General features: G+C 46.8%; 1 protein-coding gene across 2 annotated transcripts in view; it reads right to left on the reverse strand.

Moving 5' to 3' along the window:
• Window positions 1-518: 518 nt before the first annotated feature.
• The window catches only part of PLAT (plasminogen activator, tissue type), a 28,538-nt gene continuing 5,954 nt past the window's right edge, over window positions 519-23,102 (reverse strand). For both annotated transcript variants that reach the window (XM_083514285.1, XM_083514286.1), the window contains exons 2-14: window positions 20,220-20,334; window positions 19,152-19,191; window positions 17,204-17,335; window positions 16,654-16,770; window positions 13,312-13,486; window positions 10,943-11,034; window positions 9,539-9,710; window positions 7,571-7,656; window positions 6,923-7,112; window positions 5,452-5,588; window positions 5,208-5,348; window positions 2,296-2,444; window positions 519-1,213 (exon numbers count right to left, since the gene is read on the reverse strand). In XM_083514285.1, the coding sequence (XP_083370411.1) occupies window positions 1,055-1,213; window positions 2,296-2,444; window positions 5,208-5,348; window positions 5,452-5,588; window positions 6,923-7,112; window positions 7,571-7,656; window positions 9,539-9,710; window positions 10,943-11,034; window positions 13,312-13,486; window positions 16,654-16,770; window positions 17,204-17,335; window positions 19,152-19,191; window positions 20,220-20,288 (1,659 nt within the window). In that variant the 5' untranslated portion in view covers window positions 20,289-20,334 and the 3' untranslated portion in view covers window positions 519-1,054. The remainder of the gene's footprint in view (window positions 1,214-2,295; window positions 2,445-5,207; window positions 5,349-5,451; window positions 5,589-6,922; window positions 7,113-7,570; window positions 7,657-9,538; window positions 9,711-10,942; window positions 11,035-13,311; window positions 13,487-16,653; window positions 16,771-17,203; window positions 17,336-19,151; window positions 19,192-20,219; window positions 20,335-23,102) is intronic.

Genomic DNA, 23,102 nt, shown 5'->3' on the forward strand with positions numbered 1-23,102 from the left:
GAAAAAAACATTGAAGCAAATTAATACAATGCACACCAATTAATTCAAAGACAAGGTAGTTTAATGCCCTAGGAACCACACACAGAAGGACAATTTTCAGCACAGGAGTGTTTTCAAGTAGCGGCAGAATACAACTCTGCCTTTGGACAGATGGTTAACATTGTATTAAAGAGTGTTTTATATAAAACATACACAGAAAGGTTAAATACCTGCAAACAAACTTTTGGCTTAAAAGGATCTGAATGTGTTCCTGACTAGAAGTGTGATTTGGTCCCCAGCTGGGGGAGCCTTGGGTCTTTCAGGTCATAGAATCATAGAATCATAGAGTTGGAAGAGACCACAAGGGCCATCGAGTCCAACCCCCTGCCAAGCAGGAAACACCATCAGAGCACTCCTGACATATGGGTGTCAAGCCTCTGCTTAAAGACCTCCAAAGAAGGAGACTCCACCACACTCCTTGGCAGCAAATTCCACTGTCGAACAGCTCTCACTGTCAGGAAGTTCTTCCTAATGTTTAGGTCAGGGGCCTTGCAGGAGAGAAGTGGCAAGCCGGCTTGGAGAAGTGGTGGAGCAGATCAGGGCCCTTCTTTGCAATGCCCACGTTCTCTTCGCATACCTTTAGGAAACTGGAGCTTTCTTCATTCAGCAGGCTAAGCGTGTGTGAGAGAATTTATTATTACTGGCTGCTGCCCACATATCATCATTGTGTAGCCTGCTGCTAGAGTAATATACTCTCTGTCTTCTCCTGTTCATAAACTGCTCTTTACAGCGCTTCCTGGTTTGAAAAGTTCTTAACTGTGTGGAAGTGGGAAAGATATACACTCCTTTAAACAAGGCAAGTGTAGCTCTATGCTGAAGATTTCATTCCTCTCATAAAGTGCATGTCGGGGTCATATGCATGCTGGACACGCAGGTGCATTCAGACATGCACATGCCTGCTTTCTGCCAGTTTCCACTCCATACATATGGAAGCAAGTTTCGTGTTCTGCCATCCACTGTCTCTCCCTGATGCAAGGAGATTCCAACGGGAGGAATGACTGGCTTGCAGGTGCCATCAAGGCTTCATGTTCTCCTGAATCCAGCTGAGATAGTGAACCACCTTTGTGTAGACGCCCGGAATGCCTTTCTTCCCACAACCCACGCCCCAGCTGATGATCCCCAGCAGGTTCATTTGGCCATTGTTCAGACAAACCAAAGGCCCACCAGAATCGCCCTGCAAAAAGAAAAGAAAAAGGAGGGGGTGAATTAAGTGAGCAACAGGTTCATTATTCATTTTAAGGCTCACTGAAGACAAGTCTTTAGCCACAATTAGCCACCTAGTCCTCCTACGATCAGCAGATCCAGGAACCAGCATCTAAATAAGCTGCCTATACCCAGGCGCCCTTTAAGTGGGTCCGTGGGCTTCCTTGCTGCTTTCATGAACGCTGTTTGCAAAGGTTGATGCCAAAGAGATATGGTGATCTAGGAGGAAAGGGTGAAGCAGCCTTCCCCAGCCTGGTCCTGAAGGCTAGTTCAAAATGTTTGCATCCACTCAAAAAACTATATTTTAAAAAGGGCCCCAAAAGGAAATACAACAGAATCACAGAATTGTAGAGTTCATCATCACGAAACTCAAGAGGTTACTCAATTAAATTGATTGGCAGTGTTTCTCAAACTTGGGTCCTCAGCTGTTGTTGTACAACACCCATCATCCTTGGCTAGCAGAACCAGTGGTCAGCCATGAGGGGAGTTGAAGTCCAACAACAGCTGAGGACCCAAGTCTGAGAAGCACTGCTCTATGCGATTCACTACTGCAAAGTGCAGGGATGGTCGACAGCTTAGGCAGACAAAATTCATGGCAGATAAAAGGCCTTATGGGTAGTGGCACCCAACCTGTGGAACACTCTCCCATCATATGTCAGATAAACAAATGACTTTTAGAAGACATCTGAAGGCATCCCTGTTCTGGGAAGTTTTTAATGTTTGATTGTGTGTTTATATTTTGCTGAAAGCTGCCCAGAGTGGCTGGGGCAATCCAGTCAGATGAGTGGCATATAAATATCATCATCATCATCATCATTATTATCAAACCATGGCTATAAGCCACAATGGCTATTTATTTTTAAAAATCCCATGTCCAGCTTCCCCCGCCCGCTCTGAAATATGGGATCTCCAAAGTCAGATGTTATTTACCTCTGATCCTCAGAATCTAGAGACAAAAAATAGGACATTGCTTTGATGTCCTCCTTGTGAGCTTTGCAGGGTGCTGGTCTGATCCAGCAGGGCAATTCCTAACATTCCTAGAACTGGGATTACCTTGCAGGCATCGTCAATCTCCCTGGTGTCTCCTGCACACAGCATGTTCTCAGTGACCGTCCTGTTTGAAAGGAGCTTGGGTGTGCATTGGCTGTCTGGATAGAGCCTCACATGTCCTTCCTTCAGACGCTCCGAGAAGAAAGCAGAAACTGTAGACAGAAAGAGAACATATCCATCTGGATTATTGTCTTAATACATAATCACAGTGAAGAAACTCTGGAGTGAATAAAGAGCAAGGACTGAATACTTCTTAATATTAGAACAAAAGTTGTGATGTTGGATTGGCAGAAGGTTACGGCTGATGTTTATCTATAATAATAATCAGAGAACCTCTTTTGGACTTCTTGTCTTGAAAGAAAATTGAATGCCTGAGTTGAAGACTGGAAAAACATCACCTAGCAGAGGGAAGAACAGCTGGAAACAGGACTTTGAATCATTCTTCCACCCCTCTTTTTTTCTTTGTTTTTGTTTAGATTAGTTTGTTGTTTAATTGTATGTATTATGAAAAGTCTTAATAAAATCTTTTTTCAAAAAAAGAAAAAAGGAACAGGTGCCTGTAGCCAAAGCACAGCACTGGGGCTGTTTGCAAAAGGCTTTCAAACCATCCCATACTGCACTTTGAAGTCCTGGTAAATTGGAGCGTCAAAGTGCAGCATCACCTGACATCATAATGATGTCAAGCAAGTCTGGCCGGGCAGGGGTGGGGAGATAAAGATATTGCCCCCTAGTCAGAAAAGGTTCCCCACCCCTGATTCAACAAGTCTCTGCACCATGTTCTGCATACTGCAGGATATATATGACCACTGACTGTAGAGTCAGCCATGAAGGCAGTTAAGAGTCAGAGGCTCAAATGGCAGAATGTTCCTCAATACCAAAGAAAAACAAAGAATTCACTGCACACGGAAAACAAGATTTCAGAGAAAAGCCAGGTTTCTGCATACAGAGATAGGCTTCTGTTTGAATGAGCTTTCCCTCATGCAAGCTCTCCACCCCAGCCCTCTGAAGAGAGGCATCCCAGACACAGGTGGGCATGCAAGGCCCAGGGCCAGGCGCTGGCTGCCTCTGCTCCAGGTAGCTGCCTTTTCATGGGCTTTGAAAGCCATGGCACACAGAAATTTGAAAAGAAGAAATGAAGTTCCCAAAAGACGTAGGATAAAGGTCACCACTTTCGGGATCTGGCTAGCTCTAATAGAAGCCAGATGCTCTGCTGGTGTAAACTTGGTTCAGTCATATAGATCAGTTAGTAAGCAGATAGGAATTCATCTCACAGACAAACACTGCATCAAATTAGGAGCAGGGAGATGTTTTTTGAGAGAGGCTGATTCTGCAGCTGTGCAACAGACAAAATCTGGCAACTGGACAGTCCCATTCCAGACCAAGTGACCTTAATTTCAGCAAGTACATAAGACATTTGTGAAACAACCTCCCCACCCCCCCTGCTGCCGCCTAGGTGAGTGGTGGTGAAGCTATGGCATGCGTGCCAGAGGAGGCACTCAGAGCCCTCTCTGTGGGCACGCACCCCGTCGCCCTTTCCGACTCCCCACACTCCTATGATTCAATGGCTAGCCCGCCGGGCTGCACTTCTCAAGCCCACTTGTGCAGGAGGGAGCAAAACGGCACCCGGCTTACTGGCACTTCTGCACCGAGGCGCTTTAAGACAGCGGAATGGAACCTTCCCGTTTCAGCTGCAGCCCGTGAGTGGCAAACCGGCTACTCGCACATGCGCAGCTCTATTCAGCGCGCGTGCTGCCCCTATGAACTGTGCTGGGGCTCCTCCCTCCCAGGCTGCGACCGAAATTTCCTTTTTGCCTGCTTGGTCAGGCTGGGAAGTAAACTTTTGAGCTGAACTCTCTCCCATCGCCATGGGTAAGTGCAAGATCCTCCCGGCTAGGGGACACACAGTGGAGGCCAAAAGAGACTGTTTTGGTTTTCTCATAGGATTGTGGGGAGTTGGAAGGGAACTCGAGTGTGACTGAATCCAACCCCCCTGCGATGCAGGGATCTCAGCTACAGCACCCATGACAGGCGGCCATGCAGCTTCTGCTTTGAAATCTCCCAAAGAAGTTTCTGGAAGGGAAACTATCAAAACGGCCATGTTGTCTGGGAGTAATTCCCTTTTTCGTGATTTCCCAAACAAGGATAATGCAAACTTTTACCTTTCAATAAAAAGTTGTTTGTATCATTGAAAGCTCTGTAATTGTGTTTTTCTTTTAAGACTAAATATGTTAATGTATGAGTTGTTTTTTCTAAACTAAAACCTCAGTATTCAGGTTAAATTGCCGTGTTGGCACTTTGCGAAAAATAAGTGGGTTTTGGGTTGCAGTTTGGGCATCTGTCTCTAAAAGGTTCGCCATCACTGGCCTAGGACTACTGCAAGGAAAGGGAAGGTTGCACAGTTTTTTTTTGGGGGGGGGGCTGTCAAAGGCAGTGAGAGAGACCCAGAATCTACTGGCAAGTTCTCCAACACTGCTCAACATTGCTCAAAATGCAGAAGGGGTTTGGATGCAGAATAGGAGAGGGAGAAATTTGCTTGGTTTGATTTGAAAAACTCACTTACATATTTGCATTTCCCAAACCACAATACAGTTATCTTTTGAGATTCACCCTTCTCCAATTTTTGCAAAGCACTTTTCCATACAAAAGATGCATACACCTTAATAAACAAACATTAGAAAAATCATACACAGGAATGCCTGTATTAATTAAAACAAGATGACTTTCATTATTTTAGGGGAAACTGCTTAGAAAATGGACATGTACAAAAATTCTCAAACTGATGCAGAAGTGTAACAAACTGGAAAGAGGAGAAAGAGAAATGGACGGGGTTGGTGTCTCCCTAGCTAGCTACTGGGATGGGGCTTAGGAGCACAACTCTCAGAGGCCACTGCCTGAAGCAAGCCAGAAGTTCTTACATTCTTCATGCTTGCCGTAGCCTGAGATCTCACATTCTGTCCAGTCAGGCAGCTTCAGGCCAGGCTCTGGGAGGCAGACAGGACGAACGGAATCTGTCTCCATTGCACACTCATTGTACAAGGACTTCAGCTTCAGAAGAGCTAGCAAAAAGAGAAAAAGCAAAGAAAAAGGCAGGGTGGGTCAAGGCAAGAGGCTGGAGCAGGTGCAGATCTAGGTCTGTGTGTAGGGAGGGAAAGGTCTTACCAATATCGTTGTCAAAGGTGCTTTGCACAAAGCTTTTATGTACAACGTATTTCTCCACTGAGAATGTCTGTTCAGACCATTCCGGGTTTCTGCGGGAAGTCCTGCCCAACACAACCTTGAGACGACTGGTGTCAAACCTACAGAATCGGGGGGGCGGGGGGGGGACAGCTTTGGTGACTGCCAAGTTCAGGTGTAATTTATGCTCCTAAAAATACAGACTTCAACTTCCTTGCTCAAGCGTTCAAGGCCTTCAAGGTCCAGTTGTAACCATGGCTTTGCAGCTAACTGACCACCGTGGTTGTCCAGAAGAGGAACTGGAAGGCTCAAGCTTCAGCTCAACCATGTGCAACTGAAGAAAGACAGTCAGTTAAGGTTACCCTAAAACCCCAAAACTGTTTATGAACCCCCCGCCCCCCGCCCAGGCCTCAAAGCCTCGCCTCAAGCACTTTTCAAGTAAGGCTAAAAGCATTAGCTAAGCATATTGCTCTTGCTGTAACAAAAAGACTGTAACGAGGGTAGAGAACAGAGTCCATTGATTCTCAGAGCCTTTTTGTTTCTAAGGCCAGTGGCCTTGTTAAAAACCAGATTGCAACTTTCTTTCCAGGAACTATGCCAGGACAAGAGAATGAAACATATCTGAACACTCTGAAACCCCCTTTGGTTTCTCACCCCCTTTCTGGGAAGAGTCCAAAAAGAGTCCCAAGACAGGAACTTTCTGTTCATGCTCAGGAGACATGGGGCAGAACTTTTCAGAAGGAGGAGAAAGGGGAGGGAACTGGAAGAGGAATATATACTCTGTGCAAATGGCTGTGAAATCGTGCTTGTTTTGTGACTCTATCACACTTGCTCCTCTGCCCCCCCCCCCATGGCAGAATAAAAGCTCTTTCTCTGGATTTAACCCCTTGGTGTCGTTTGACTCTTTTCGTCCCTGCTCGGGTGCAACATTTCCTATCCATTTTAAAGGGCTAGAAAGGCTACATTTCTTGGTGTGTTAGTTAAGGACTGACTGTCTTTCTTCACAACATCCCTTACAGGGGGAGAAAACTGGCTGCCTTGCAAAGTTGCTGGATGGATTATTTTCATATAAGAACAAAGCAAACATTTTGTGTCTTGGGGGGGGGGGGGACAAAAAACCCTGCCCCAGACCTTGAAGGGATGTTTCCTGTCCAGGGTGGGTGGGGGCGGGGTATTGAGGTAGATGGAGAATTGGGACTTGCCTCCCAATACAAATAGCAGGAAGAGGAGCGGGGGAGATCCGGACTGCAGCAGCAAACCCTCCCCACAGCAGAATCCCACCTGCTATTACTCCAAGAAAAACCTGCACAAACGGAACAATTGCTAAATGCACAAATGTTGCTGCCTCCCACTTGGCCCTTCATCTCCAGAACCACAAATTGCCTCTGACTTCAAGAGACTTCCTGAGGGGGCAGCAAGTGCAGAAGAGACGGCAAATCAGGCGCTGGACTCTTACCTTTCCACAAAGCAGTGGGCAGCTGAGAGGACCCAACAGGAATGGATCAGGACCCCACCACAGAGGTAGGCCTCTACTCCTTGTATCCTGACAAAGATGGCCGCCTGCCACGGGTGGGACTGGATGTACGAGTAGAGGCCTCCTTTGATCCGAAACTGAGACTGACGGTACTTTCTCGTTCCACACGTGGCTGTAGGTGGCCAGGAAAACAAGGAAAATGTACCCCAGACTCAGATACAACGTTAACTCTCCGCTTGGGGCAAAATGCTCTCACAGGGCCGACCTCTTCATTTATTTAGCACATTGCTATCCCATCCGTCCTCTCAAAGGAACCAGGGTGGCAAACAGTTCAGTGATAAAAGCATCTTCAAAACAATTCCACTACAGATGCAGACACAGAAAGATCTCTGCTTAAAAGTTGGAAGAGGAAGGTCTTTGGCAGGTGCTCATAAGACAATAGACAGCAGGAGTATTTATCCCACCTTTCCTCCCAGAGCTAGAGCCAAGGTGGCTCACAACATTTAGAAACATTATTATAAAATACAAAGCAATGAAAACAATTGTAAAGGCACATCAAAACACCATTGGAGCCAGCAACTGAAATGCAGTTTGCTGGCATTTTGCCCCACGGATAAGGCGGGCACTTACAGCAAGCTGGCACATTGCAGTATTCCCATTTCCTCTTGCCACCCCTGAGCACGTGGCACCAAGGCTGGGTGCTATTATCAGGATTCCTGCAACACAAAAGTGGAACAGGATTACTTCAGAGATCAAATGCTCCCCCCTCTCTGCCCCTGCAAAGAGCAGCAGTGTGGGCTACCCAGGTTTGTATGTCCCCTGAGGATGATGTTCTGGAGTTTACGGAGGGCTGCTTGATAACCTTCTTTGTTTTTTGCATGTACTTAGAACAGCTTTTTCCCAACACTCCTGACGTTTTGGCCATCAGCCCCATTCAATGCAGATTGGTCAAGGCTCTAACGAAGGCGCCACATTCTCACCATACATTTAAAACACTATGATACCACTTTAGAGGGCTTCCTGCAAAGAATTCTGGGAGCTGCAGTTTGTTAAGTAGCCTGAAGGTTAGTAGGAGACTCCTGTTCCTGATCCGAGAGCTAGAATTCCCAGAGTTCCCTGTGAAGAGGGATGAAAAGTTAAACCACTCTGGGAATTGTAGCTCTGGGAGGCAAATATGAGTCTCCTAACGACTCTGAGCACCCTTAACAAACCATATTTCCCAGAATTATTTGGGGGAAAGCCATGACTCAAGCGGCCCTCCAGATGGTGCTGAATGATAGTTCCCAACATCCTTGGCCCTTTTTGTGGGTGCGTGGGAGTTGGAGTTGAGCAACAACTGGAGGGCCAAAGGTTCCCCACCCAGCTTAACACAACATGAATTTGAAACTGGTCCACGCCACAGAAAGCTCTGCATCAGCCGTGACTTCCTGTGTCCATCCATCAATCCATCCTATACTATAAAGTCACAGGCAGGCCTGGAAACACTTGGGGATAGTCAAAAGCCATTAAATCCAGCATCATCTCCTCCTCCTGGTCGGCTTTCACAGACACTGTGTGAAGTGGCCTTTGGCCTCAGCTGTGATTCAAAGCCTCACTCAGAGTCCTTGGGAAGGGGGCGCTTGAGAAATTGTCCTCATCCCAATTTTATTCTAAAATATCTGAATAGTTTCTGCACTGGAAAGCAATGCTATTGAAACTCTCCCTTGTTTTTACTGTTTTCAAGTTGGACAGAGCACTAGGCAGGCATGTTTTGCAACGGCTTTCCATTCTTTTGCACTTCTTCCCTTCCCTGCAATGTGTTCCCGGTGCACAGATGTGCCCTGGTAACACACTACCAATGCATTGCCACAATGCATCAAGGTTGCCTTGGGACAAGTCAAGGTACATTCAGGGATGGACCACAGGTGCAGATGGTCCCAGGTTCAATCCCTGAAATGTTCAGTTAAAAGGATCCCAGATAGAAGGAGACTCTCAGTGAAAGTTGGAAAGTGGCTGCTAAACATGCCCTCCAGATGTTTCCCACCAGCCTGGCCAATGGTGGGATGCCAAGGGACCCACGTTCCATCTCCAGTCGGTGCCAATTCCAGTCAGTGCCATATTGTGGTGGGTGCAGGGAATGTACAAGTCCACTTCCTGAGTTTCTAGATAACTGCATCGAGATTCATTGTGTGTGGTGTGTTGTTTTTTACCAGTGTACAAGATCATATATGCATACACCAGTGGAACACACGCCAAGACCCTGAATGCAATCCTACACATGACCACATCCAAATTCGGGTTTTCACCAATATTTTATCAACAACCACATAGGCATTTGTAGCAAACATGAATGAAATGGCACAAATGGATTGGATGACCCAAAAAACACAGCCTCATCTAATTGCAGAATTATTTCTATGAATTCAATAAAAGCAGCACACAGGGAAGAGCAAATCAGCAGGTTATTGTTTTTACACTAGATAAGGCAGAGTGGTCCAGAGCGGTCTACATGCCTTTTTGGAAAAGCCAAACACATATCTTATCAATAAGCCATGTTTTGCATTTAGTTTTTCTTTTTGGACAAAAAACTGCAAGGAGAAAAGGTGAGGGTCTGCTTACCTGCAGAAGTTGTGGCTGGTGAGGCCGAGCTGCTCTGCATCCTCCCTATGGGAATTGAAGACCAGCCCAGTAAGGAACTGGGAATCCCACCTCAAGCAAGCAGCACCCGATTCCGTGCGGTTGTGGGGACCTCGATAGTTGTTGCCTCTTCCAGAAATGCAAGTGTGGCTTTCTGTGACAAAAAAGGCAGGTTTGCATCAGTCCCGAACCACATTCATGGGGCATATACTGTAGTTTGAGTTTTTTTCTCACTGCAGATTTTCAATTGTGAAGCCTACATTAAAAGCACACCCCCCCCCCCCAAGAATCATAGGAGCTATAGTTTACCTCTCACAGAGCTACAATTCCCAGCACCCCTGATGACCCACAGTTTCCAAGTTGGGGGGGGGTGTGCCTTAAATGTATGAACCTTGGGGCAGGGATCCACTTTTCATCTGTAAAGCCCCATAGATGTTACAAGGGATGGGGCTGGTTCTTAAATTAAATTTTACATATTTTCTTTAACTAGAAAAGTTTCAAATGATTTTTATTTAACTAGAAAACCAACACAGAAAAGAAAAAGAAGAAGGAGAAGGAGAAGGAGGAGGAGGAGGAGAGTTTGGATTTAATATCCCGCTTTATCACTACCTGAAGGAGTCTCAAAGCGGCTAACATTCTCCTTTCCCTTCCTCCCCCAAAACAAACACTCTGTGAGGTGAGTGAGGCTGAGAGACTTCAGAGAAGTGTGACTGGCCCAATAAAAAGCCGAAAGTTACTGTACATGTCTTAGAACAAAGCTTACACATACCTTATGAATACGAGCCCTATTAAATAATTTGTAATAAACAAGATAATACATTTTTCCTGCAAGCATGAAGGTATCAATATCCAAAATGCAACATTAAGAAAATGTTGAAGTTGAATGCCATCAGAACATTGCAAAATGATTATTTGAAGCCAGCACCCTCCCATTTTTATTTAATTCATAATCAAGTCTCTTTTAGTATATATTGTATCTTCTCATTGTCTCCTTTTTCTACCGTATTGAGCAAGTTTGGTCATTGAGGCCAACTAACACAAGTTTTCTACTCCATTTTCCCGCAAGCATGGCAATAACCATAGATGAAGCCAATTCTTTGCTTCTGCAAAACTAAACATGCTGCACAAATAGGGAATGATTGTGGTGGAACTAGAGCTCAAGATTCCACGCAAGATTCTCGGAGTCTGGTGCATATTTCTATTGAAAAGGAGCAGACCAAAATACAAGTGTGTGGGTGTGGAATTCACACAAGTTAATCTGGATCAGGGCCGTGATGTGGAGAGAAACTGCTAAAAGCCTTCTTCCCTTCGGCTCCAATGCTCATAGCACAACATTTTCACCGCCCCACCTGGCTCTGCCCCACTCCAGAGGAGCCTTGAACCTACTGTTGGCGCAGGGAGGGAGGCTGCAGAACTCAAAGCTGTACTTGTTTCCTTTGTAGACAAAGCACCAGGGCATGGTGTCGGAATCAGGGTTTCTAGAGGAAAGGAAAGGCAAACACTGGGCATTTTGTACCATTCAGACATTTATCATAGCAGTGTGGAATTGTAGAGCTGGAAGGGACTCCAGGGGTCATCTAGTCCAACCACAAACCTTCTGGTTGATAGCCAGATGCACTGGCCCACTGCACCACTGGGGACAGCTGCAAACCCAGCTGCAACCTCAAAAATAAGGGAAAAAATGGGGGGGAAATCCAACATTTATACTCAAAATAATGCACTGATAATTTTAAGGATGTAGGAAGAGTCTTGCTAGATCATATGAAGAAACATCTAGACAGTCACTCGGTTCTCACAGCAGCCAACTAGAAGTCAGTGAAAGGCTTGGAAGCAGCCTTTCCTGGGTGCAACAGCACTTGCCCTGTCCCGCCCCCCACTTGCTATTCAGAAGCCGACTGCCTCCCCCCCCCCCAAGGGAAGCATCACCTCCGTCAAGGCCAGTAGCCACTGACAGCCTTATCTCCCAGGAAAAGGTCAAGAAAGGGGCTGCCAAATTAATTAAGGGATGGAGTGACTCTCCTATGAAGAAAGGCTGTTGCATTGGGGACTTTTTAATTTAGAGAAAAGGCAAGTGTGAGGTGACACGATGAAATTTTATGAAATTATGCAAGGCATGAAGAAAGTGGTTGGAGACGTTTTCTTCCCTCTCTCATATGACACGCAATGAAGCTGAATGTTGAAAGATTCAGGATAGATTAAAAAAAAAACATTTCTTCATGAAGTGCAGAATTCAGCTCTGGAACTCACTCCCACAGGGGCAGTGGTAACCACCAACCGGAATGTCTTTAAAAGAGAACTGGACCAATTCATGGAGGAGGAGGAGGCAGCAGCGGAGAGGGGCTCTTGATGGCTGCTGGCCATTTTGACTCTGCTTTGCCTTCACCGGCTCCCACAGGCTCCTCTTAGGCTCGTGGAAATTGGTCTTCTCAACCCAAGTTGGTGGTTGACACTACGCCTTGGGGGAAGGAGCTCCATAGTTTAATTCTAAGCCCTGAGGGAAGACGTCCTTCCTGTTGTCAGCCCTGAATCTTCCAATCTTCAGCTTCACTATATGGCCTAGATGTCTTCCTATTTATTCCCTTTCTCCACAAAGCGCACACAGTTTCATGAAATTATGATGAAATGATATTATACACCTCCACCTTGTGTGCCTTCCCAAAGTCTCACTTACACTAAACTAAAATGTTGTAACCTTTCCTCACAGTGGAGATGCTCTCAACCATTTTGGTCGCCCTTTTCTGAACCCTTTCCAGCTCTGCAGCATCCTTATTTGACAATGTCAATATTTCTCCCGCTCAGAGTAGATTTTGCCTACAAGGATGTATTTGTGAGAATGGATTTCGGCACTAGGAGAGGATACATGGTTTAGTTATTATCCTTCCTTGCTCACATTTGTGAGATCAACAGAGTACCATCCTTTGCAGCTTAAACTTTGAAGCTAAGAAAAGTTTGATTTAAGCTTTTACAAACAATAATCCAGGATGCTCTAAAGGCAGACTGGATTTTCCTGGTATTACCCATTGTCTACCCCTTAAAAGCAACAATCGCAACACTGTTTTGTAAAGAAGTAAAAGTAGTATTTACTTACACAATCTAGGTTGAAGTAGCAATTGCAGCACCAAATAAAAGCATGTTTATAACTACAGTCGTACCTTGGAAGTCGAAAGGAATCCATTCTGGAAGTCCATTTGACTTCCAAAACGTTCAGAAACTAAAGCGTGGCTTCTGATTGGCTGCAGGAAGCTCCTGCAGCCAATCGGAAGCCGCAGAAGCCCTGTTGGACGTTCAGCTTCCAAAAATAGTTTGCAAACTGAAACAGTCACTTCTGGGTTTGCAGCATTCAGGAGCCAAAATGTTCAGGAACTAAGCTGTTCCAAACCAAAGTACGATTGTACTATCTAAGTTACCAAAGTACAAAAGGTAAGTTCAAAATTGTGTCTGAGCTGTAGACCTCAGACATGGACTTGTGGTCAGCTTGGAAGCATGACGAAGAAAGAGGAGGCTGCCCAGGCTGGAAGGATGTAGTGCTACAGCTTCCTGCCAAAGCAGACAAAGGAAGTGATCTCACAGAGTTCTCTCTGGCAAATTTGACAAGAAAGCTCTATGAGCCTCCGCCCCTTCGTGTACCTATCTGGTAAAACATGAATTATTGGTTTGACTGCAATAATGTCCCATGGTATTGGGGGGCAAGAAGATGGGGGGCAGTATTGGGGGGCAAGAAGAGGAAGAGGCCCCTCCTAAACTCACGTTCTCACCTGCAATAGTTGTGGTTTCCAAGGCCCAACCTAGCGGCATCTGCCCGGTACGCATTGTACCGCTTATTCCTCAAGGAATCGAGCTTCCAGTTCAAGCACTTGGCTCCACTCACAGTTGTGTTCCATGTCCCCATGTAGCCCTCTCCAGCGCCCTGGTAACACTTGGCTTTGGTATCTGAAAAAGGAGGAGCAGAGTATTCAGTCTCCCGCCTGTTCTCCAAAGGTACTCTGCACACATCCTGCATCCATGGGGCTGCTCAGGATCAAGGTGGGAGATTGCAGCCGTGGTCACTGGGGGCTAGACAGCAGAGGCCTATGGGCCACATGTGACCCCCCAGGTCTATTCTGTTTAGCCCCTGGGACTCTCTCCAGGCCCCCCTGCCCTCAGCATCTCCACCCCTCTCACTAGCCCTACTTTGCAACCTCTCCTCAAATGTTTTTGACTTGCTGGAATGTGGTCTTGAACTCTGATAATGGTTCTTGCTTGTCTGGCTGGAGGATAGAGCGGAATGCCACAGTTTGTGCGTAGAAACCAGCCTCATGAACCAAAGCAAAATTCACATTCACTCCTGTGCCCATTTTTGCCCCCTGCTAATGAGGTGGAGGATGGAAGAACCACAAGGCCATCTCCACCTATGTCTTCCCTCCTCCTTCCCCACTATTCCAGCCATCTTGGACTGGAAGAAGCAGGAAGCTCATGACACTTTATGCCAGATGCTGCTTCCACGCTGCCTCTCCCTCACAGGCACAGCTAGCAAAGCCAGCAGGCCTGGCAGCCAGGCTACATACAATTTATTTTTATTACAATTTATTTATTACATTTCTATACCACAATTTTCTTCCAAGGAGCTGCTTGGGAGTAAAGGTGGTATATAAGTGTAACACACACACACACACACACACACACACACACACATACACACACACTGGCGTACATGGTTCTCCTCCTCCCCATTTCTTCCTCACAACAACCCTGTGAGGGAGGCTGCAAATGCCGACTGGCCCCAGGTCACCCAAGGTGCTTCCTGGCTGAGTGGGGAATTGAACCCTCCTCTCCCGGAGCAGGAAGGAGCTGGCACTCTGACCATCCCACCCCAGTCACATCTTGGAAGAAGGCTGCTTAAACTTGCTCGCTTTGATTTTGGAGAAAAAACTGCTGCAGGTATACCAAATTCAGGTAGTTCTTCCTGAAATGAAAGGCAGCATATGCAGTCTTGTACTAATTAATCATAACAGCAGCAGCAGCCAGGCAGGGGGCCATTTTCAGTGGGGAACCAAAGCAGGGTTCTGATCTGGTTCAGGAGTGTTCTCCAAATTGGGAACCCACAGCTATTTCCCCCAAAAAGGCTGCAGGCAAAGAAGTTTCCAGTTCATATTATAGCTTCATTTGTGTCAAACGCAGATGTGGTCTTAAGCAGACCAGAATTTTTCTGTGTACGCACCTGCAGCCATTGGTTTTGTTTCTTTTAAACTGCTTTTTGTATGTTGTATTTTAAATTGTTGTGACCCAGCCTTGGATCTTACGCTGAGGGAAGGTAATAAATCAAATGTGGGAATGTTGTGGATACTAGGAGAGGATATATTGATTAAATATTATCCTTCCTAACTCACGCTAGTGAGTCGTACAGCAAAGTTCATTCCCCAATATATAGCAGGAAGCTAGTTGGTGGATTCGGTTGTATTTAAGTAATCCAATCTGGATTTGTTCAGGTTAGATTTTGTTCCTGGTAAGACCCCTTTTATCCCTCCTAAAAAGAATAAATACACAAGAAGCTTCTTTTAAAAGTAATACGAAGTTTACTCACATTCAGTTCACAGCTGGATCCTGAAGGCAGGCTTCAGCTTAGAGTTACAGAAGAGAGCTTGAGTTCATCCCATATGGGAAGGAGCCCCTGTCCTGGTGGCTGAGAGCCAGCAGACAGCAAAATGCATCAGGATCGGGAGAGCATGGCATCAAGAGAGGAGGGCGGCTGCGTGACAGACCTTTGGTAGGGTCTGCAAGGGCCACGCCCACCTACCTGGTCACCTGCAGGGGGAGGATGTTCTAGACCAGGTGTAACAGGAAGTTCAACTGGCTGGATCAACTTCCCCCTGTCTGTGTCCACTCTCGGCAAACAAGGAATGTTGTATTTGACTGTGCCAATGGATTACCGTATTGGCCCAAATATAAGCGACATCCACAAATAAGCCACACCTTTAAAATTCAAGGCTTATTTGCAGGTGCAGCCCACCTCCTGGTACTACTGCCCTCAACGGGGGTGGGGGGCAGTCGGCACCAGTGCTTGCCACCCTGCTCCCCAAGCCGGTGCTCAGTTCTGAGGGTGCTGCGCGCCCACCTCCCAACACTACCGCCTCCTGGCACTATCTCCCCAAGCCGACACCTGAGGCGGCTTGGCAGTGGTAGGTGGCCTGTGCGTCACTGCCCCACACTCCCAGGCTGCTTCCTTGGGGGGGGGGAGCTACACCGCTTTGCCGGAGGCCTCCCCCCCTTCCCCCATCCTTACAGTGGCTTAGGGGAGGCTTGAGAGACGCGGTTGGGACGGGAGCTGCTTTCCCACACCCCTGACGGCCCTCGTGGGCAGCTGTTTCAGCAGTGATACTGTAAGGTCATAAATATAAGCCATACTTTAACTTTTCACAATTCTTAACTTTGTACAATTCTTGTAACTTTTCACAAGAAGTATGGCTTATTTGGGGGCCAATATGGTACAGTGGTACCTCAGGTTAAGAACTTAATTCGTTCTGGAGGTCTGTTCTTAACCTGAAACTGTTCTTAACCTGAAGCACCACTTAAGCTAATGGGGCCTCCTGCTGCTGCCGCACCGCCAGAGCACAATTTCTGTTCTCATCCTGAAGCAAAGTTCTTAACCCGAGGTAATATTTCGGGGTTAGCGGAGTCTGTAACCTGAAGCGTATGTAACCCGAGGTACCACTGTATATCCCACATCAAATGCATCCAATAATAGACAAGCACGGCAGGGGAGAATAATGCCTGCCTGCCACCTAGAACTGTTGTAAGGATTACCAAGATGAAAGCCAAGCGATAAAGGCCAAGCGTCTGCACAGTGGCTTTCACCCCAAGTCAGGGCTCCTTATATTGCAGCCCACAATAAATGTGGTGCAGTGGTTAGAGTGTCAGTCCTGGGAGATTGGGGTTCAAATCCTGTTCGACGCAGAGCCAGTCACTGCCCCTCAGCTTCACAGGGTTGTTGTGTGGATTAAATGAGGAGGGGGAGGCCCCCGAATAATACCTTGAACTCCTTGGAGAAGAAGGTGAACTATAAATGCAATCAATCGATTAATCAATCAGCCATCCAACCACATTGCATACCAATTACTCACCAATCTCACAGCGCTTCCCAGAGAAGCCTGGGCGGCATAAGCAGATGAAGAAGTTAGAAGAGTATAATGCTTGCTTGCAGCGGCCCTCATTGAAGCACTGTTGCCTCCTGCTGCAGGCTGTCAGACAAAGAAGAAAGAGAACCTCAGGTTTCCCCCGCCAGCAGTCGAGTGCTTTCAGTTCCTGGGCCCATAACCTCTTGGGGTGGAGGAGCAACTCAAAGGCAGAGCGGATACGTGGCTTGCAGAAGGTCTCAAGTGCACTACTTGCTGGCCTCTGCAGTTAAAAGGGGTTCTAGGGAGCCACATCATGGATTGGGCGTTTTCAACTACCCCACTCACTGCCTTTGGAAGCCTTGCAAGTTGCTGCAGGAGGACGACGACAGTGAGCAACATCACAGGAGAGGTGTTCCTAGGACCAAGGCAAGACTGTCAAGCTCCCGCCATCGGGTCCCAGGGTCCTATGAAAGAAGCTGCAAAAGTTTGGGTCACCCGCTTCATTGTCGCATCCTGCACCCAAACTGTCTCCCATATCTACCCATCTAATACCCACCTGTGCCTGGCACGATATGACAAATGATGCTGTTGGTCGCACACCGACAATATTCAAGTTCTTTTTCTCTTTGGCGTAGCCAACTGTCCCTGAACTGGTAGATCTCTTGTGTTACTGGGTCTTTACATACAACTGCAATCAGGAGAGAGGAAGGGCTCTTGAGAAGAGTCCCCCACACCACCACTTCCCACCCTCCAGGCACCAACCTTCCCTTTGTTCCCTGCTCAGCAGCAATGGCGGCTGGAAGTGGGAGGACATAAGCCAGGAGGTCAACAGTAGGTGGTGCCAGGTTGCCAATGACAGGCAGAGCTTGGCAGTGACTTGGCAGGAAGCTGTTACACTACATCCTTCCTTCCTGCCTGGGCAGTCTCCTTTTTCTTTATCCTGCTTCCAATTGACCACACGTGCCCATCTGGGGTCTATAGCTCAGACAGTACTTTGTACTCTGGTAACTTAGCAGTTTTAAACCTGCCTTCATTTTGCTACTCTAACTCCTGCTTCAAGACCTGGATTATGTAAGTAAATACTACTTTTATTTCTTCACAAAACAATGTTTGTGTGATTGGTGTTTTTAAGGGGGAGAAAAGGAGTAACACCAGGATATCCAGTCTGCCTTAAAACATCCTGGATTATTGTAGTAGAAGGTTAAATTAACCTTGCCTTAGCTTCCAAGTTTAAAAGCTGCAAAGGATGGTACTCTGATCTTACAAATGTGAACAAGGAAGGATAACGACTAAACAATATATCCTCTCCTAGTGTCTAGATCCTTTCCTTGAAAGCAGAGTGAGGATGGTAGGGCACTGCCCCATATGCCCTCATGAACCAGCCTCCACGGCTCAGCAGTCACCCTCTTTCTGCCTCACTGCTGTCTGTGGGTGATGGGGCCATTTTGGAGCCTGCCACTTGTCAAGGTCCATGTGTGCTGCAAAGGAGAAAGGGAAATGTCCACCTTCTCTTCCAAGTTCTTGGAAATGCTTTCAAACCTTGTCAGACAAAGGGAGGGTGGTAAATCCAAAATATTTTTCCTCCAGGGCAGTGCATTATTTGCATCTGCATAGGGCTGCCACATGATCATAACAACTAGACAGTCCCTGTAATACTCATATTAATCAGAAGCAAGCTTCTGCGTGGTCCTCATGGCTGCAGAGAAAAGTTTGAAAAACCATGTTGGGCAGAGCCTCCTGAAGTCCCAGGAGCCTTGGGGGGCAAGGAGGCAATAGCTGGTGATTTTGGCGAGGGGGGGGCAACGCAGGATTAGCAGTTGTGCTGCCTGATTTAAGCAGCCTGCTTTCTTCCAGGACACTCTGCAGTTTTAAAGTCCCCAGTGCTCACTCTTGTTGCAAGCAAACGGATCGTGCCATGTGGGTATCCGGGGTCAGCAACTTGGAATACTTGTGCAGCTAGTCCTGCCTGCCCGTGACCGTTCTGCTTTGGCCCTACAGTTCATTTATCCTCAACTTCATAAAACTGCTTGGCATTAAGCAGTGTATGAAATATTAATATTAATGGTGTTTCCTTGTATCCAATGCTAGTCAGGCTCCAAGCAGCCTCATTGAAATTAAAGCAGCTCAGCCATGTCCATTAACTTCCATAGGTCTACTCAGAGTAGGACTAAGCTCTGGATAAATCCCAATATTATCATTAACAATAGCTACTTTTACGCTACTTTTGGCCTTGCCAAACGAATCCCAACTTCATTCCATTTACAAAACCCAAGTTATGAACAAGTTTTTGAACAAGTTAGGTCACAGATTTCCACGCTTGCTTAAAATTCCAGTTACAGATCCTGAGCCCAGAACGGGGCTTAGTTTGGTGTTCTGTGTGGGGACCCCGAGGACTGAGAGAGCAAAATCAAAAGAGACCACCCAGTTTGTTTGTGTCTATCTGCTCAGAATAGCACACCCCACTCATTCATTTTGGAACTGGGGTGCTAATCCTGGCTACTTACCATTTGACCGAGCTCCCAGTGCAGCATAAAAAGAAAATTCCTGCCAAGACACAGAGGGGAAACGTTGGCTTTTTTAAGGAAAGACATTGTCAGAGAAAGTCCTATTTCACAGCTACTTCCTAAGCTCTGGAGCAGCCTTCCCCAACCCGGAGCCCTCCAGATATTTTGGGCTGCAACTCCAATCAGTCCCAGCCAGCAAGCTAGAGATGCTTTGCAGCAGGGAGAGCTCCATGTCCTGCCATTCCCAAGTGAAGCAAAATGAGTTACGGGTTCTCAGGTGGTCCCTTTGTTGTTTAACTCACTTAAACACTGTTTTTTAAGAAGAGATAAATTGGCTGAGTAACCTAGCCCCCACCCCACCAGAGAGAGTTTGATTGGGTGGAGGTGCCACTGCAGGCTAAGATGGCATCCTGCCTGAGGGGTGAGCCAAGTGTCAATCCACCAGTGCAGAGCACCCCCCCCTCCAAAATCCAGGCAGGTGATGTTCCAGAGGCAAGGAGGGGCTGAGTCAGCCCAGGATCTACTGGATCCCAAGCAAGTCCCAATGATGTTGCATGATAGCATGGGGTCCAGTTGGACTACTTCAAGCTGCTGCAACAATTGTCTGTCTCTCCCCCAACGCATCTCTGCCCACCAGCCTCTGCACCAGTTAGGATTGCTCCCCCAAACAGTGTGCAGCGCAGGACTTAAAACTAAGCACTACACACTTACAACATTCTCTCTTGCTCCTTCTTGCCGTTCTGGGGGGTGGGTCTGTAAGGGATTGAAGCAAGAGGCCATGCCCCATAGTACTGTCAGGGTTGGACTTTGGGACAGACATCAGCAGCAGGGGCAGAAGGGGTCCCCCAACAGAGCAGAGCTGGCCTTGCAATGGAAGTGAAGCAATACATGGCCCTCTCAAGAAGCTCCCCAGCCCTCAAACCTGCTAAGGTGATTTCAGTGCAGAGTCTAAAATTACCCAACTGCACCGCAAGCTGGAAGTCTGCTTATCCCTCTTCTAATGCGCTGCTAAGGCGGCTGGAAAGAAAAGCCAAAGCGAACAGACAGGTTGGCAGGATGAGCTCTTACCTGGCACTGAATTGTGGCAAATCCTCCCAGCAGCAGGAGAAATGGGGAGAGTCCTTGTCCCAGCCTCATTCTGAAGTCTTTTCAAGGCCTTCTCTGCCAAGTGTAATCAAGAACTCTAAAAGAAAACAGAGGCAGGAGAGGAGGCAACTAAGGAAGACCTCACCCCTCATAAAACTGCAGACCTCTACTTAGAGGAAGGGAGCTGCGATGGCAAACTCTGGCCCGGGAGCCGACTGTCTTCTTCTAGGAACTTTGCCCAAGACTCGTGAAGCACACACAACAACGGATGGCCAGGCAGCAAGAGCGGATCTCTCAGCTGGAGAGCTCAGCCTGGAAGCGCAACAGCAGCAGCAGCAGAGCATATTTACTGGCAGATTCCAAGCCAGGCGCATCTGCTCCAGCATTTCAGCCCAGGCTGGCTGTTTGCGTTCTGGTCCCTCCCTTTGGCTGGCTGATGAAAGTAGGTTACTTGGCCTGGGAGCAACGGGGCTTGTGGTCTTGGCTCTCTGCTCATCCGGGTGGCGGTGCTTTCACCTCCTTGACTCACTTCCCTGCAGCCACAACAAGCCTCTTGTAGCCTTGAGTCGAGGCCAAGAGCCAGGCCTTTGACTGCTGCCCTTCTGGTTTAACTCTCCTGCTGCCATATTCATGGCATTGTGCCCACCCCAAAAGAAGTTGTGGCTGTGGGTGCTCCATTATCCAAGTCTTCCTCCAAAGGCAAAATTTATTTTCTCCTTCCCCTTATCCTCATACTTTCCCTATTTTAAAATTGCCCTCTAAAGCTCCCTTTCCAGGCCAGCTCTTTAGGCAAATTGGCTGAAACTGAGGGGAGTTTTGGTCCAAAATCTCTGGATGGAAATTTGAGCCCAAAACCTTGGAGGGCACACGGTTTAGAAAGGTGCTGCCATCCAGCAAGGTCACTGAAGGTTTCTGAAGGCCTCCTCCTGCAGAGCATCTTGGCTGTGAGTCCTGGAAGACTTAACCCCTGCCTTGCCGGCCTTTTCCCACCTGGCCTGGGAGGAAGGGCCCTGACTGACTCCAGCTACAAAAGCTGGGGCTGTTGAAGAGGCCAGAGACCATCTTGGTTTTTTCTTAGCACAGAGGCAGTTCTTCAAGCCTGAGCTTTCACAGCCAGCACCAACCACCACTGGCAGGACTGGCAGCAACAGTAGCAGATATGTTCTCTGTTTAAGACAAGTGCTTTTTTCTGGGGGGACGCAGACCCCTAAACATTTTATGAATCTAAGTTTGGCCTCATTGGGGGGCAGTATTTCAATATGAGTAGGAAAATGAGAGTAACCCTAAACATTTTTTTTAAAAGAAAAAAAGCACTGGTTTAAGGTAAAATTTTATTCTCTTGCTAATTGTGCTGTTTTAAATGTGCATTTTATATCCAACTTCCTTCTTTGAAATGTTTAAGTTTTTTTGTTAACTTTGCCGCGTTAAATGCACATTCTGTAGTTGACCACCTTTATAAGGTTTTGTTTTGAAATCTTTAAGGTAATACTTTAGTTTCCTGTTAACTACACTGCTTTGAATTCATACTTTATTTTGACTTTCTTCAGTAATGTTTTATTCTGGATTGTTATATTTGATGTTTTAATGTGTTATAAACGGCTTTGAGACTTTTTCTTAAAAATATAAAGCGGTACAGAAAAGAAAAGAAAACTAATAATACTACTCTGCAAACATTTTATTTGGAGGTCCATAAATACCTGAGTTTACTAAGTGAGGGTAGCACTGTACTTTTTGATAATGTTTGCATTTTAAAAATCGTATTTATCTACCTCAAGCCTGAGGCAGAAGACTGGAGAAAGATTAATTAAAACCCTTGCTTAAAGGTAGCCACCTGCCTAAGGAAAAGAAAAACCTCCCAAGAGGTTTGCATTTGCATTACTTCATTAAGCTACCAAAGCGAGGCATCAGTCCATCCTGGAACCTGAAAATCAAGGAATGGCTGGTGAGTTTGCAAGCAAAAGGAATACGTGTGTTTCAGTTTGCTTATTAGCTTAGGAAGGGCAGATTAGGTTTGCATGAATGAATCTCTCTCCCACAGCCTTATTGAGAAGCTGTCTGCTTTCTATAGGCAGAGAACACACACACACACATTTCTTTTGTCTGTGAAAAGGTTTTGCGAACCCACAAACCACAGGCAAAAACGGGATGAGCAAACTCTTCCTTCGACCAGTGCTCTGCACCCTCCTTGTCTGGCTGGAATATGTCCTTGAAAGCTGATAGTGACTCTCAGCTTGCAGGGATGGATAACAGAGAGGTAGGTGTGTGTGTGTGTGTGTGTGTGTGTGTGTGTGTGTGTAAACCACACTGTGCAAAGGCAAAATCCACATTTATTGCTCTGCCCCTGCCCCCCACAGCATGTGTCCCCCACCCCAGAAGGCAACAAGGCCCTTAGACAAAGAAGGGGCTGCTCTACACAAAGTGACGTTTTGCAGGGCCCCACAAGGTCCGTTTCCATGGTGGAATTGCTTCCCAGAGTCTCTCTTACCGCCCTTCAGTACTAGCACTCCAGCAGAGAGACTGAGAGGGCTCAGTCAGTAGAGCAGGAGACTCAGGGTTGTGAGTTTGCGCCCCATGTTGGGCAAAAGACCCCTGCATTGCAGGGGGTTGGACTAGATGACCCTTGTGGTCCCCTCCAACTCTACAATTCTATGATCTATATCCTCTGCACTTTGTAAATGGATCTGAATCTGCACTGTTGCCCTCTGTTTTTTTAAAAAAATCATTATTGCTGTATTATGGTAGAAAAGTATTACGGCAATTTGCACATCTGAGTGCTTGGCACAAAAAGTTGACCAGCATTTTTTAAAAAATAAACCCAGACACCACACCTGCTGTTCCCAGTGGCCAATGATGTGCAGAGCCCAC

This window comes from Podarcis liolepis (genome assembly GCF_965112155.1).
Source record: "Podarcis liolepis genome assembly, chromosome: 7".
Taxonomy (NCBI): Eukaryota; Metazoa; Chordata; class Lepidosauria; order Squamata; family Lacertidae; genus Podarcis; species Podarcis liolepis.